This window comes from Platalea leucorodia (genome assembly GCF_965183815.1).
Source record: "Platalea leucorodia genome assembly, chromosome: 8".
Lineage (NCBI taxonomy): Eukaryota > Metazoa > Chordata > Aves > Pelecaniformes > Threskiornithidae > Platalea > Platalea leucorodia.
The window spans coordinates 53,020,049-53,033,744 of NC_138830.1; the positions used below are offsets into that span (position 1 = coordinate 53,020,049).

The following is a 13,696-nucleotide window of genomic DNA, read 5'->3' on the forward strand; positions in this document are numbered from 1 at the left end:
AGTAGTCAGTTTATGGGTCTGGGGAAATGAATCTTTTATGAAGAATAAAACTTTATGATGAAGGAGTAATACTGAGGAAGCGTGCATCTTGAATTAAACTCTTTTGGACCAGATGCATGCTGTAGAGCCTTTTAAAATAAAAATTTGTGTCACTGTATTTTTAGGAAAGAGATCTCTGTAAATATTATCTTTTGTGGTCGTCCAATCCCAAATGTATGGTCATGTGTGTTCTCTCTGTGAACACATCAACTAGGATAGGAAAGTTCTTCCCTGGAAATATAGATAGCAGACTTCTCCAAAAGATCCCTGGAATATATTTTAGCTGCTGCTTTAAAGCTGTTGTGATTTTTGAGGCATCAACCACAAATACTAGCCCATTCTTGCTTTTTGTATATGTGGGGTTTTTTGTTTGTTTTGTTTTAATGGAATAGAATATAGAGTGAGTACCAGTGTGCTTTGAAATGAATGGACAGCCTTGAACTCTGGTTAGTTTGCAAACCTGCTTGTGAGCACAAGTGCATAAAGGATATGTTTCTGAGGATAAGCCATTCTCAGCACGGCTGCAGAAGCCTAGCACCAACTTTCAACTCAGTGCAAGGGCTTCCTTTTTGTTTTCAGCTGCAGTATTCAGCAGCTCCTCTGGTTGTTGTAGTGATGCAAGCATAGAGGTGATGTTTAAAGAGGTGTAGTTTTCTGTATTGATGTTCATGAACAGAAAACAGGTACAACCTTATATAGACTGTACTAATGCATAATGACATCTAAAGACAACCCCAAATTTTATGTGCATTTTTACATCTGTTATATGAACTTGTGAGAACAGAATAACTTTTACTTAAATGTAAATGTGGCTTTGATGGTAGCTAGAAACCAATGTCTCAAAACTTTTGACAAAAGCAACATAGAAACAAATGGATCCAGTTCTCTACAGCTCTCCTCTTGGAGCTAGCATCTCTATGCAAAATGAATGTAAAATTCTGCTCTTCTGAGTTGCTGGAATTTCTTATCTGTATGCACCAGAGGAATGATTGCACAGAACAAGATAATGTCCAGTGAGTTGAAAGGTTAAAGAACTGCAGCTGGCAAATCAGAATCAGATTCAGCCATTGTATTAAGCCAGTTTTATGCCAGAGTAACTTGAGATTGGGGATATACATCAGATCTTAAAATCTACATGTGGCTTCCACAGTCTTATAATCAGAAATATTTCAGGAGAACTGTCTAAGACAACTGTATAAACAGGATTTCTACCTGATTATATGTTTTAATCAGTTCAGCTCATCTAATAGATTAATAATGGTAACAACTGTATATTCATTTAAAATATAGTCTAATGTGCTTGAGTATAGCATCTTATTAAATTGCATTTTTCAGCAAAGAGTTGCGTACTGAAACCCATTGAATTTCGCTTGTACTTGGGCACTCTTTAGGATCCGTTGAAGATTTGTCTTAATTCTTATTTATTTCACTGAAGTCTTGTGACTTAGATCTTCGTGAAACATATTGTCTAATATAAATGATCTTCTTGGAATGCGATAAATATCTAAAAATAGCACAGTGTGTTGTACTTGTGAAAAGAGGGTGAATCTTCATTCTTCAAAACACAAAGCTGCTCTTTTTTCTTTTTTCTTCTGAAGAAGTCTCAAACAAAGTAGGTGAAAATATCAGGGCTAGGATCATCTTGTAATATTGGAAAACATGGCATGGTATCCAGTGGTAAGCTTCTTTTTGAGTTGTCTGACCTTTAATCACTGGTGAATAAAACCAACATGCTGTCAGATCTCTGTTATTTTTCTCAAGGGGGTAACTCTGCCTGAAGTAGCAATGAAGCAAAACCTTTGAGAGCTTATATTCAAGGTCACTACAACCAGAAGCAATGCTTTGTACTCTGGGAAGTACAGCAAAAGAATAAAAGAAGAAACATATCTAACCAAGCCAGTTGGGTTTTTTTAACAGTGAACCAGGCAGTTGTTATGTCAGCCTATAAATGAAGCTGGGTTTGTTTTTACTTTTACCACAATATTTCATTTTCATTTGATTTTTAAGTGGTCTGTGCTTCCAGAACTTCACAAAGAATATAAACTCACTGTTTATCATTGTACATGAATGACATATATTCCTGTTCTGCAGGCACTTCCAATGTAATGTCTTAGGCCTTGTCTGTACCAGAAGGTTTTAATCACTTGTAGTTATTTTGCCACAAAAAGCTATGTGGATACTGAGAACAGAACATATGGTCTTACAGACCCGTTAAGAAATGAAAATGTTGTATTTGAAATGTTTTTATCATGATATTTTAAAATAATACTTGCCCACTGAAAGTCTATGAGGGAAAAGAAACAGTTATCCACCACATAAGAATTAGTCTCTAACAAGGAATTATAGCTAACTTTGACATTGTCGTTCATGCAACAGAAAATATGGTTTCAGTGCTAAGCTACTTAAATGTTAATTTTATAGTTGATGTTAATTGGATAGTTGATGGAATTTGATAAATTGTTTTAGTTGGGATTTGAGGCAAAAGAATGGATACCTTCCTAGATTCCTTGTTTATACGTATAAAGTTTGCTAGTACCTTTTGCATTAATTTGTTACTTAACTTTGATTCACCATTGAAACTAGTTTGTTGATTTGATCACTACTTTTTTATTTGGTAGGATTTTATTCTTTCTTCAGGTCAGTATTACCAGAAATACTTTAGTTTTGGTGTGATGATATATTACTTTTAGTTAGATTTTTTTTTAAAATAATGCTTACATTTATACCTATAAATGAACTGATTAAGAAATTATAATGGTCTAGGGGTGAATATCTCACGGTTCAGCCCAGGTGGCTAATTACTTCCTTTCTTTTGTTCTCGATGTACTGCACAAAGCAAATAAAAGAATGCTATGACAGAATTTTGTAGGCTATGTCAGTCTCTGGTGTGCCTGTCTAAGGGAGAGGAAAAGACTTGATCCTGTGATGCAGGAGCATGTGTTCCACTAGCTAAGTAGAGAATTGGCACCATCTCAGTCCTCCCTGTATTAACTGTGATGTAGAAGAAGAGTGAGGTTTTTCCTCTGTACATCATTTAGGAATCTGTGCAGTCAACGGTGTTTACCTTATTACACTCTATAGCAGAACTCTATGCTGTAGGATTTGCATGCTAAAAAAACCTTCATCACTCAAAGGATAGCCTGGCAACAGAGGTGGGGCTTGAGGCTGATACATTAAGCCCATAAATGTGTACAAATTGAAATCACAATAACATAGGCTTTAATCATTACAAAAATTTTTATCGACAGAAATTATAATGTCCAATCAATTCTGAAACTGTGCAAGATTTTGAAATGAAAACAGAGACATTTCTCTTATTTCAGCATTTTCATCTTCATCATAAATATCCTGTAGACTTTCTACCTGTAGAATTTAAAGAGAAAAAGATACATCTGTAGTTCATTTAGTGAAATGCACTTAATATGGATGGCAACAAAGCATAAAAATATGGGGAACTTATGTTAGAGTCCTATGTCTGTTGCAAACCATAAATGCCAGTCTTTTGTTGTTGGCTCAGTAGCAAGTAAAAATAATACAAACACAAGTACAGACTAAATATCAGGTGAAACTACTTTGTGGTCTTGATGAGATAATTATGGATTGCACTCACCTGGTCCTCACATGTGAAGGCAGTATAATTTTACATGTTCTTGCTAACTGCATTCTGTTGTCTGTCTACCTTTCCCTTAGGAACGACTGTGATGCGTATGACAGCGTTTGATGCTGATGACTCTAGCACAGACAATGCTCTCCTGCGATATAATATCCTCAAACAGACACCTACCAAACCATCTCCAAATATGTTCTATATTGACCCAGAAAAGGGAGATATCGTTACAGTGGTGTCACCTGTGCTGTTGGATCGTGAGGTAAGTGAACATTTTCCTATCACCAGTCTGACATTTTAATGTTTGTGCCTATAATCTTCTGTGATGTGAAAAGAGGTTCAGAGTATTGTGGGGGTAGGGATTCAGATGTTCAACTTTGAGGAGTTTGTTAAGAGTTTTGTTTATTTCTTATTTGGGCATAAGAAGTTATACGCTCTGATCAATAAACAAACAAAACCCTAATTGTGCATGTAGCTTGCTAGGAGATTGTTACAGTTTGGTGCTTTAAATCCTTTTCTAGAATTTTCTTTTTATTGAGTGGACTTAATGGACTAATTAATTTGGTACCCCATAGGCAAAAAGTGGAAATACAAAAAGGAATAATAAAGGGACAGGTAGTCTGCATGTGGTTTTAAGGTGAATTACCATAGTGGCAAAATCTATGTTTGTTATACATGATTAACATTGTGAGAGCATAAATTGATAGCAAAGAAAGCTTAGGTATGATCATTTCATGTTCAGAAGATAATAAACTAGAGCCAATCTGTTAAAACAAAGGCTTCATTATCAGAATATATGAGATCTGGGCACCAATACAATGATGACCTAAACAGTTACGGTATAAATCACCATTTCCTTCGATTACATAGCCCTGTGTGCTCTTAGGTTTCTGGAGATGACCAAGTTCTTTTCTTGCAAGCTGTTTCAGGTATGTGCTGATTTACTGAACTTGTCTTCTAAGTTGGTTAGATTCAGGACTGTCCAATGTTCTCAATATTCAGCACGTTATTTCTCATTTTAACCAGATGAAAATGATGCCCATACCACTTCCCATTTTAGGTGAGTAGTTTTTCTGCAGGCTTTTCCAACAGCAGATATTTAATGGGTAAACCGGACACATAATCCAGACACATAGTGCAGTAAAACTAAGGTCTGGGCCTGTAGATCTGTCTTTTAAGTTTAGAGAGATTCCAATTCTTTCATACTTGTGTGGCTGGCCCCAGAATCATGACCAAGTTAAGATTTATATAAAGACTACCTTTTTGCCTCAAGTTTCCCTTCTAAATTCATTGTTTCAGTTCAAAAGCTTTATACTGTTTTCTAAAGTCAGTTTAGGTATTTTTATTCCTAATAGATAACCGTTCCCCAGATTAAACCAATTTACTCAAAATTAGAAAATCAATGGAAGGGAATGAACATGCCTGCTTTTCCTAGTATCTTCCAAAGGTCACTGGTGATTCATGAAATAATGATGTTGTCTCCATACAAGAAGGCCGGCCTCAATCGAACGGGTATTACAGCTGGGTAGTATATCCTGAAAGCAAGATCTGAATTCCTCATGATTTTTAATAATTGTCAATTCAATACCTTTACTTTGAAGGTGACATGGCAAGCTGCAGTCTTGTTGAAACCGCAAAGTAATTTTTGTTGTTGCTGCAAATGCTATATGTTTTATGAGCCAAAACGTAGGGCTGTGTAAAATTTTAACACTAAAAGCAAGCATTATCTACAGTTAAAGTCCAGTCTAATATTGTCTTGGCAGGTGAGATGCTTGGGAAAAAGTATGTTTTCCATTTCTTCACAAAATGCTCTGTGTTGTACTCTCCGTCATCTTTGTGCGTTCAGCCTCTTCTTCCCCCTTCCAGCTTACGTATGTCTTGTGTAGAAACTGGTAGTCATGCCTCCTTTTTTAGATATGTGGAGCTAGCCATTCATGGTCAAAGATGTATAACTTCTATTTTTAACCATAATAGCAGCTTTTGGGGACAAGCAGCCTAATGATCCTATTCTGAAAAATTCTGGGTACGAACATAATCTTGATACTATATAAATAACTCTTATGTATTTCTATGTAGCTCATGAGATTGAATTATTGTAAAAGAATTGTCTGCCTCAGGTAGAGAGGGACAGGAGTAACATCTGGAGGTGGAAATGTCTGTCTAGCTGCTGCTTAGGGAATAAGGTATCTGCATATCACCAGGCTTGAAGAAGTGACTTTCAGGATGCTGCAAAGTTGGTGGGCAGGAGGGAGTACTATTTGCCACTCCTCTGTAGGATATCAGCTGATATTTGTGCTTTATTATGATATTTTCTCTGGTGAACCTTTGTAGATCTTAAATGTTTTGGTTATTTATCACAATCTTCTATAAAGTGCATTGTAGAAACATGGAACAAAGAAACAATCTTTCCCCTGAAAGCCTTGCTAGTAGGTGTGTAACATCAGAGGACAAAAAAATGTATATAGAGGCATTTGAGCGATGGTTGGACAAAGACCGCATGAAACAGTATTTGTGAACAGGAGAGAGGAACGCTTTTACCTTCTCAGTTCTTACCTTTCTTTTGTTGGCATCCCAGTGGAGAATGTATTATAGTAGACACGCATAGGGAACAGCAAGGATTTTTGTCAATGTTTTCCATTGCTTGGAATAGAGAATCGATGTTGAACAACTCAGTTGATCCTTTTTGATGGGTCAGCAGTATTTGCAGGTAACTGGGTGTAGCTCATGAAGGTGCACACGGTATTTGTGTGGCAGGGAGGGGGTGTGGGTGCGTTCCACAGCTCCAGAAACTGCAAAAATTGGTCCTGGTGAATCTGATTATTCATGACTGCCAATTCAAACGAGCAGCTTCTCCTAGATTTTACTTAAACTTTAAATTGGGTCAATTGCCTGTGATTTTTCTGTCTTTTGCTAGCTCTATTTTCTATTTGAATATTAAAAGTGAGTACCAGTCAAAAGTGGGTTATTCTTAGTTGTTCCTTGTAGGTGTACTGTTTAAAACTGTATTAGCCCTAGACACCAATTAAGAAGCTGAATTAAAGTAAAAATTTCTGTAGGATGGACATGGAGAAGGGAGAAAACTATTTCTCATTAATAATATGTATATGCACCAGAGGTTGATATGAACTCTCTTAAAGCATATTAAAGCACTGATTAAAATTACTCATATTTGCCACCTCTTTTAGTAAGTTTGGATCTTGATGCTTTTGGGAAACTTTCCATTTCATTTAAGAAAAACTAAAGGAATATAAATTGTTTGGGGTTTAGTTTTCGTCTTTTTTTTTTTTTTTAATTTTAAGTATCATTTATTTCATGTTTGTGCATCAGAGGGCACAGGAGACTGGGTGTATTGCCCAGTGGGATGTGGAGAAACAAAGCATCTGGCAGGTTTTGCACATACTGTATAGTCCATATTACTTTTCCATGCTTCAACATTTTCAGAAAAGTTGCTTTGGCATAGCCTCAGAAATTCTTATTTCAGTGCAAAGAATCAAAATACAGGTATTTACCCTAAAGTAAAATAACGTTTGGCCATCTAGAGAGCTCATTTTTCATATTCAATTGAATATATGTGGGAGAATCTTAGTGTGCATAAGTAAACATCCAGGTTAATAATTTTAAGGAGATGAAAATAAAATGAAACATTTTTTTCTTTTAGAATTAAAAGTAAATTCTAAATTGGCACTTTTAAAATAAAACAAAATTTAAAAGAAAGGAAGAAGGGAAAGAATTAACGTTTTTCTGGTGAACCTCAACTGTGCATCTGCATGTTCTTTTAGCTACATGGATTGTCTCAAAATGAATACAATTTTGTTAAATTCCTACAAGCCTTCAAAATTTCTGTGACTGGCATTTATTAGGTCTCTTGCTAAATTGAGAGTATGGAGAAGAGAGTGCTCCCTGGTGTGTTAGGTGACCTCTCTTTCAAAGGCTATTCCCAACCTCTTCTGTGCATAAGGCAGCAGAAGGAATATGTAATGTGAAAGGCATCGCTCTCTCTTTAGGGTTGTTTTCTTTCTCGCGCTATCTTGAAACAGAAAGGTCGTCTTGGGTCTTTTCTTTGGGTTGCCTGTCTGCTTTCAGATCCCCAACCTAGATTTTTTTTTTTTTTTTTTTAACTTTGATACTAATTGAATGGGTGTTTGATTTAGCATGGATGGGTGACAGTGTGTGCTTTGGAGCTATTTCTGTGGTATAGTATCACCTACAAAAGCATTAAGCAAAAAAGTCATTCTTTCCAGTATGCAGAAAAAGCATATGTATGAATCCCACAGATTACATCCCGCAAACTGCTGAGTGCTTTTGATTTCTATTGACATCTGCTGAGGGAAGCTGAGTGCTTCATGCCTCCAAGGAAAGACTTAGCACCATGCAGGATTTGTACAGCCTGAATCTACCAGCATATTTTTATTTATAAATTTTTCAGATTCAAAATTGTTTCCAAGAGTGCATGATCCTCAGGGTTTGCAGCAAAACTCAGATAATTTCTCAAAGAACATCCATTTTCATTTTCAGAAGCAGGTAAGGACATATTTTTGAAGATTAATGTGTTTTTTTTTCTTGTGGGAGTTAGGCATCCTTGAATGTGTCAGCAATAAAGATTGAAGAGTGTTAGGGGGCAAATTATACCTCCAGATATCCATTGGAGAATACATTTTGATTCATAAATTCAGAGAAGAAGGATGTCCTCCATTAAAGTGTATGGTCTAAATGACCTGAAATAGAGCACAAAAGGAAAAAAAAAGGGGGTGGGGGGAGAAGAAGAAGAAAAAAAGAGGAAAGAAACCTTGAGGAAATGTCCTGAATTTTGTATTTCAGGGATGGAGAGTCCATTTCAAAGTGACACTTCCCTGCAGTGAAAGAAAAATGATGCTCCTCATGTGCATAGGAGGAGAAAACGCTTGTAGTCTTGTAGAATCAACTCCTAAATTTCCTTTATGGATCAGTAATCAGTTTTTCTGCTTACTCATAATGCTATTTTGCCAGTGTTACAGACCCCCCTGCTCTGCAGGGAAGTAGCTGTGTGATTTGTATAAATCTTATATGACTAAAGTACTATAAGAAAGCTGCCACCACAGTTGCTTAAGTGAAATATTTACTTCTCGCAGTTTGAGGAGTAATATGCTTTTGCTTTTGATAGGAACTGCTGTGCTTAATTTGAATTAACGTTAACAAATAGTTTGAGATATCTGCTACATGCTGGACTATGTGCTGTCCCATATGTTTTTAAAAACCCCTTCTCAAGAAAACCAATGCAAGTATTCTGTGATTCTGAGAAACCCTAGGCTAGATTCAGTTAAATGAAATGTATGTTCTCCAGCGAGACTGACACTCGGTGTGCCTGCGCGAGCCACGCCACCATTTCAGTAACCAAGTGCTATATTCTGTAACCATTTGAACCAATCTTGGTGCATCAATCTACCATTATTTGTATCATATATACCTTTCCCTCCCTTTATTACTTGAAAACATAGAGCTGACAGCCTTATGTCATAAACAATGAGAAACCTGGAGTTACATTAGCCCATCCTGCTCATGTTTATGTGGACTGCTTGTAATAACATAGTAGCTGGCTGAGCCTCCCGCTTAACTGGATGGCTCTAAGCTTTAAACTGCAACAAAAAGCAGTGAGTCACTAGCAAATACCCATTTCTGTCCATACATTGATGAATGACTGTACAGTGTCTAGCAATTTTTCAAGTCAACTGCAGCCCACTGATACATATTCACCAATACACTGCTCGCGTGAAGGAATGAATGCTTGCATAAATGTTCTTTACAGTATTCAGTTCTGCTGTGATAAGTAAATCACAGCGTTCTTGTTGATAGAGCATAAGTTCTCTGGAGGGGTAGCAGTAGGAAATAGAAAAAGCTTGTCCACTTCTGCAGATGGACACTACCCTCTTTATCCATATCTTCCATTTTGGAGATATGTGTCTTAAGCAGTCAATATACTTATTACTTACTCGATCTAAATGCAAATGCTGAACCAACAGTGCACTCTCATTTTTAATGAAAAGATATCAATCTTTTCAGAGAATGCATTCCACATTTGATCTTCATATTAACCTCTAAAATATTCATATTTACAGTGATTGTGGGAAAACATATACCTTGGAGCATATCAGCTCTGAGTTGGAATAATTGTATCATTTTGTCTTGTCTTCTCAGACAGAATTCCCGCTTGCACACCTTTAACTTGTTTTGCAATATAATAAATTCCATAGCTGGACCTCAGTTTCTATGGGATTTTTTTTTTGCTTGTTTGTTTGTTTGTTTGTTTTGTTTTGTTTTGGGTTTTTTTAGTGTCAGATTTGGCAATATCTCATATTTCTTTTCTGTTTAAAATACAAAATAAACAAGAGATTCATCCTTTCCCTTGATTAATGCATTTCTTATACTATGGTTTCTGATGCCTGTACGTGTGAGGAACAGTGGGTCTTCAGTCAGAGAAAAAGTGGTGCGTCTTTGGTCTCTTTTCAGAGATTATTCCATAGTCCATTGTATCTCAAATATTAGAAAAGTAGAAAAATGGGGAGAAGAAAGCTTCCAGTTATAACGCTAGCTTATGAACAAATGGACAGAGAGATGGAAAGTGCTTGTTGGTGAGATGTAAACTCATATTTAAAGTTAAGTTTATGATGAACTTTCCAGCATTGGGACTTAAATGTCTGCAGTGAGAAAGAATCTTATTTTACTAGATGTACCAGTAATTCTTAGTTTGATTCTTATTATGTTTTTGATGAGAAAGCTCATTAACCCATTCTTAAATCTTGTGAGGCTGTGCAAAAGAGGTAAATAAAAGTAAAAAATGATATGTTAAAATATAAGCAGTGTGATTCAGATTAGGAATAGTAAAGATTCCCATTGCCAGAACATTAGAAAAAATGTTCATTTAAGAAAAAAAAAAAAAAAAAAAAAAGATTGGATCTGCATAAAGCTGTAGTGGCAGAATTTCTGCAAATCCTTCATTACGTTATTATTACCTGTTTCTACTTTCATTTAATTCAACACATAGTTTGATAGTCAGATTTTGTTAAAAAAAAAAGAAAATTTTCTGACAATAATACGGACCAGATTTTCTTTTCTATAAAAATCTGTGAGGGATGAACACAATGCATCAGGAACCTCACAGGCAGCCATTTCAGCACAATGTTACTGACTCTTCTGTGCAGTGAATATAATATCAAGATCACAAGGCAGATAAATCACAGAATCGCTTTTCTTCAAAACACTGAGCACAACATGTAAGAATTCTACCTCTGGAAAAAATAAAACCCTTGGGTGAACAAACACATTTGCCTTCTTTGTAAATGGAAGGCTCACTGACTAAGCTACTGCTTATACTCTATGTCTTGCATTTACCTTTCGCACTCTGAACTGAGCGTGACTAGCTGCAAAACCCTAGTGACCTCTGGAGCTCCTTTCAGATTCTTGCATTGGCTCCTCTGTGTGGATGGTTGAGGCCACAGCAGGTTTTCCTTTGCGGTCCTAAACTCTGGTTTGTTGACAACAACGTTGTAGGTAGAAACCCCTAGCTATTACAGACTCCAGATTAAACCAATTTCATCCTGCCAGATCTGCTGGCCGGCATCCATGTGTAGGTGCTCCTTTAACAATTTCATCCAATATAAACTGGGATAATTGCTATATATACTTCTTAAGCTTTTTAAACTGTAGATTGCAAGTGGGATAAATAATAACAACTTAAGAGGCAGAACTTCTGCAAGGACATGTTTCCCGCCTTTGTGTAGATGAACCACATGAAATCCCAAGCCATGTCTCAAAGGCATCTTTTTTCTGCTTGCTTTCTCTGTGTTTCCCTCTGGTACTGAGGGAAGAAAAAAGAGCATTCCCAGCTCTTCATGAGGATCTTGGATTTATTTCTTAGATAGGCTACTGGCTCTTCATTCCTCTAGTATGTTATCCACCATAGTATGATAACCAGGTGATTCTCAACTATTGATGACTCCAAGCATCATTTTAAAATACATACTCCTATAATAGCTTACTTTCTGGAAAAGCTTCATATTTTCCACAAGAAGATGTGAATGTGATTTTTCAAACTTTCAGTTCTCTGTAGCTGCACCGAGAAATATTTATATTCTCCCTCTCATGTTTTGGGTTAGGAGTTTTGGTATCACTAGCTCCTGTGGCAGACAGTTTGCTGATCCTCTAGACATGTCACTCATCTAAACATCACGAGTTTCTCTGACACTGATGTATGGCAGAGAGATTTAAAAAATATGTTCAAGACACTTACTAAGAGTGACACCAAGGATGATATCAGCTGACCATATACTTTGAATAGAGGCTGATAACTGAAATGTTATCTTTTATGGCTAGAGTTTCCTTATTTAAAAAATTGAAAGGCATATTAGCTATTTGGATTTTTAGATGTTAAAACCCCATTGTGACAAATGACTATCTAAGAGCGGGAAAAGAAGTGGTGTACTTATAACAACAAAAAAAAAAACCTTCAAGTGGCAGATTTTGCAGAGAGAGATGATAAATTACCAAATACTGGCACATATTCTGCTAGTACGAAAGGCCCAATGGTCACTGAAATTCAGCTACAATGGAAGATAGTAAAACTTAGAAATTCCAGATTAGAGACATACCATGCGTTTTGTAGATGTCTGGGGCAATGGTTTCAGTTCAGGAGAGAGAGGATTGGAAGGGCCAAAAGGTAAGAAAAATCTGAAAGATTCTCACTGCCCATGTTTTTCAATCCTTTCTTAGGGCCAAGGAATATGACTACATAAGATAAAAGTAAGTCTCTATTGATTAATCCCAATATACCCTCTTTTTATTGCAGATATCCCTAGTTTCCAAACAGGTTTTGCTGTCTGGATAAGATGAACTCCTCCTTGTTATAGAAGTAGTAAGGATGTATTGCAGTTAATGCTTGAAAAAAAACTTTTTGAGTTTTCTATCTTAAAAGTTTGTTTTTTAAATCAAGTATCAATACTTTCAGAATGCTCAGTGGTTAAGAGAGCAAAAAGGAAAACATCTGGAAGCAGTCAGTTTACAACCAGCATGACTCAAGTAGTTAGTACCGAAAAGTAAATGCAATTACTTCAAAGTCACTATAAGGCATAATTGCCTGGCTATATCAGAGCTGCAGCTCAGAGTGCTTGGGACTCTACAAGAGTTACCCCAGAGATGCTTCAGGAGAGAAAGTTTTATGTGCTTTAATATGAAAATCAATCACTATTCTTTCTTTTCTCAAAATGCAATAAAGCTTTGGAAACCGAATGATTAACAACTCTACCTTTAGTAAAGAGCAGTATCAAATACATACTTACATACTTGTGACGGTAAGGAACACTTAATCCTAATATTGTTGGAAATTCACCAGACATATATGCGTATGGATGCTGTGTTAGCACCTTGGCAAGGGAGAGAATTAGCCAGTGTCAGAAATCAGGATTACATACTGGTCATCTTCCCAAGACAAAACGAAGAAAAGAAACCCCTTAGATTAAGGTTTAATACCAAAAAGGAAAAAAGAATCTAGCTATAAAACTGTGGTTTGAGTCCAGATTCCTTAACCTATTTTTTTTAACATAAAAAAGGTATTGTCAAATACATGTATGGTTATTTTTAGTGTTCCACTAGCATAATTCAGATTTCCCAGTGCCATTATTGTGGGATAATTCCTCTGGCATCAATGGAACGTTGCTTTTGATTCTCCAAATGCCAATCAGATAACAATTGTCTTTCTCATTTTATTTTCACTTTCTTTTATCTTTGTTCTTTTCTTATGAATTTCTATTTTTAGAGCGTATGTAGCAAAAATTATTTAAAATACGCTGTTTTGTAGGAGATTTTATCTTTATACCATCAATGAGAAAATTCTTTGTCTCCAAATTCTGCCTAATTGTACCTATTCTTTGCACTGGAGTATGTAATTACAATAACATGAATTAAAATGTGGGAGGTTTGTTTTTTTTTTTCAGCTCTTACTCTCGATGTAATTGTATTCTTTTGGCTTCTGTGAAGCATTAGGTAGCATTTCGCTATTTAGTTGTGTCAACATCCCATAGT

General features: G+C 36.1%; 1 protein-coding gene across 2 annotated transcripts in view; it reads left to right on the forward strand.

Moving 5' to 3' along the window:
* CDH13 (cadherin 13) overlaps window positions 1–13,696 on the forward strand; it is a gene marked incomplete at its 3' end in the record, with an annotated part of 521,180 nt that overhangs the window by 359,563 nt on the left and 147,921 nt on the right. For both annotated transcript variants that reach the window (XM_082320962.1, XM_082320961.1), the window contains exon 7: window positions 3,730–3,908. In XM_082320962.1, the coding sequence (XP_082177088.1) occupies window positions 3,730–3,908 (179 nt within the window). The remainder of the gene's footprint in view (window positions 1–3,729; window positions 3,909–13,696) is intronic.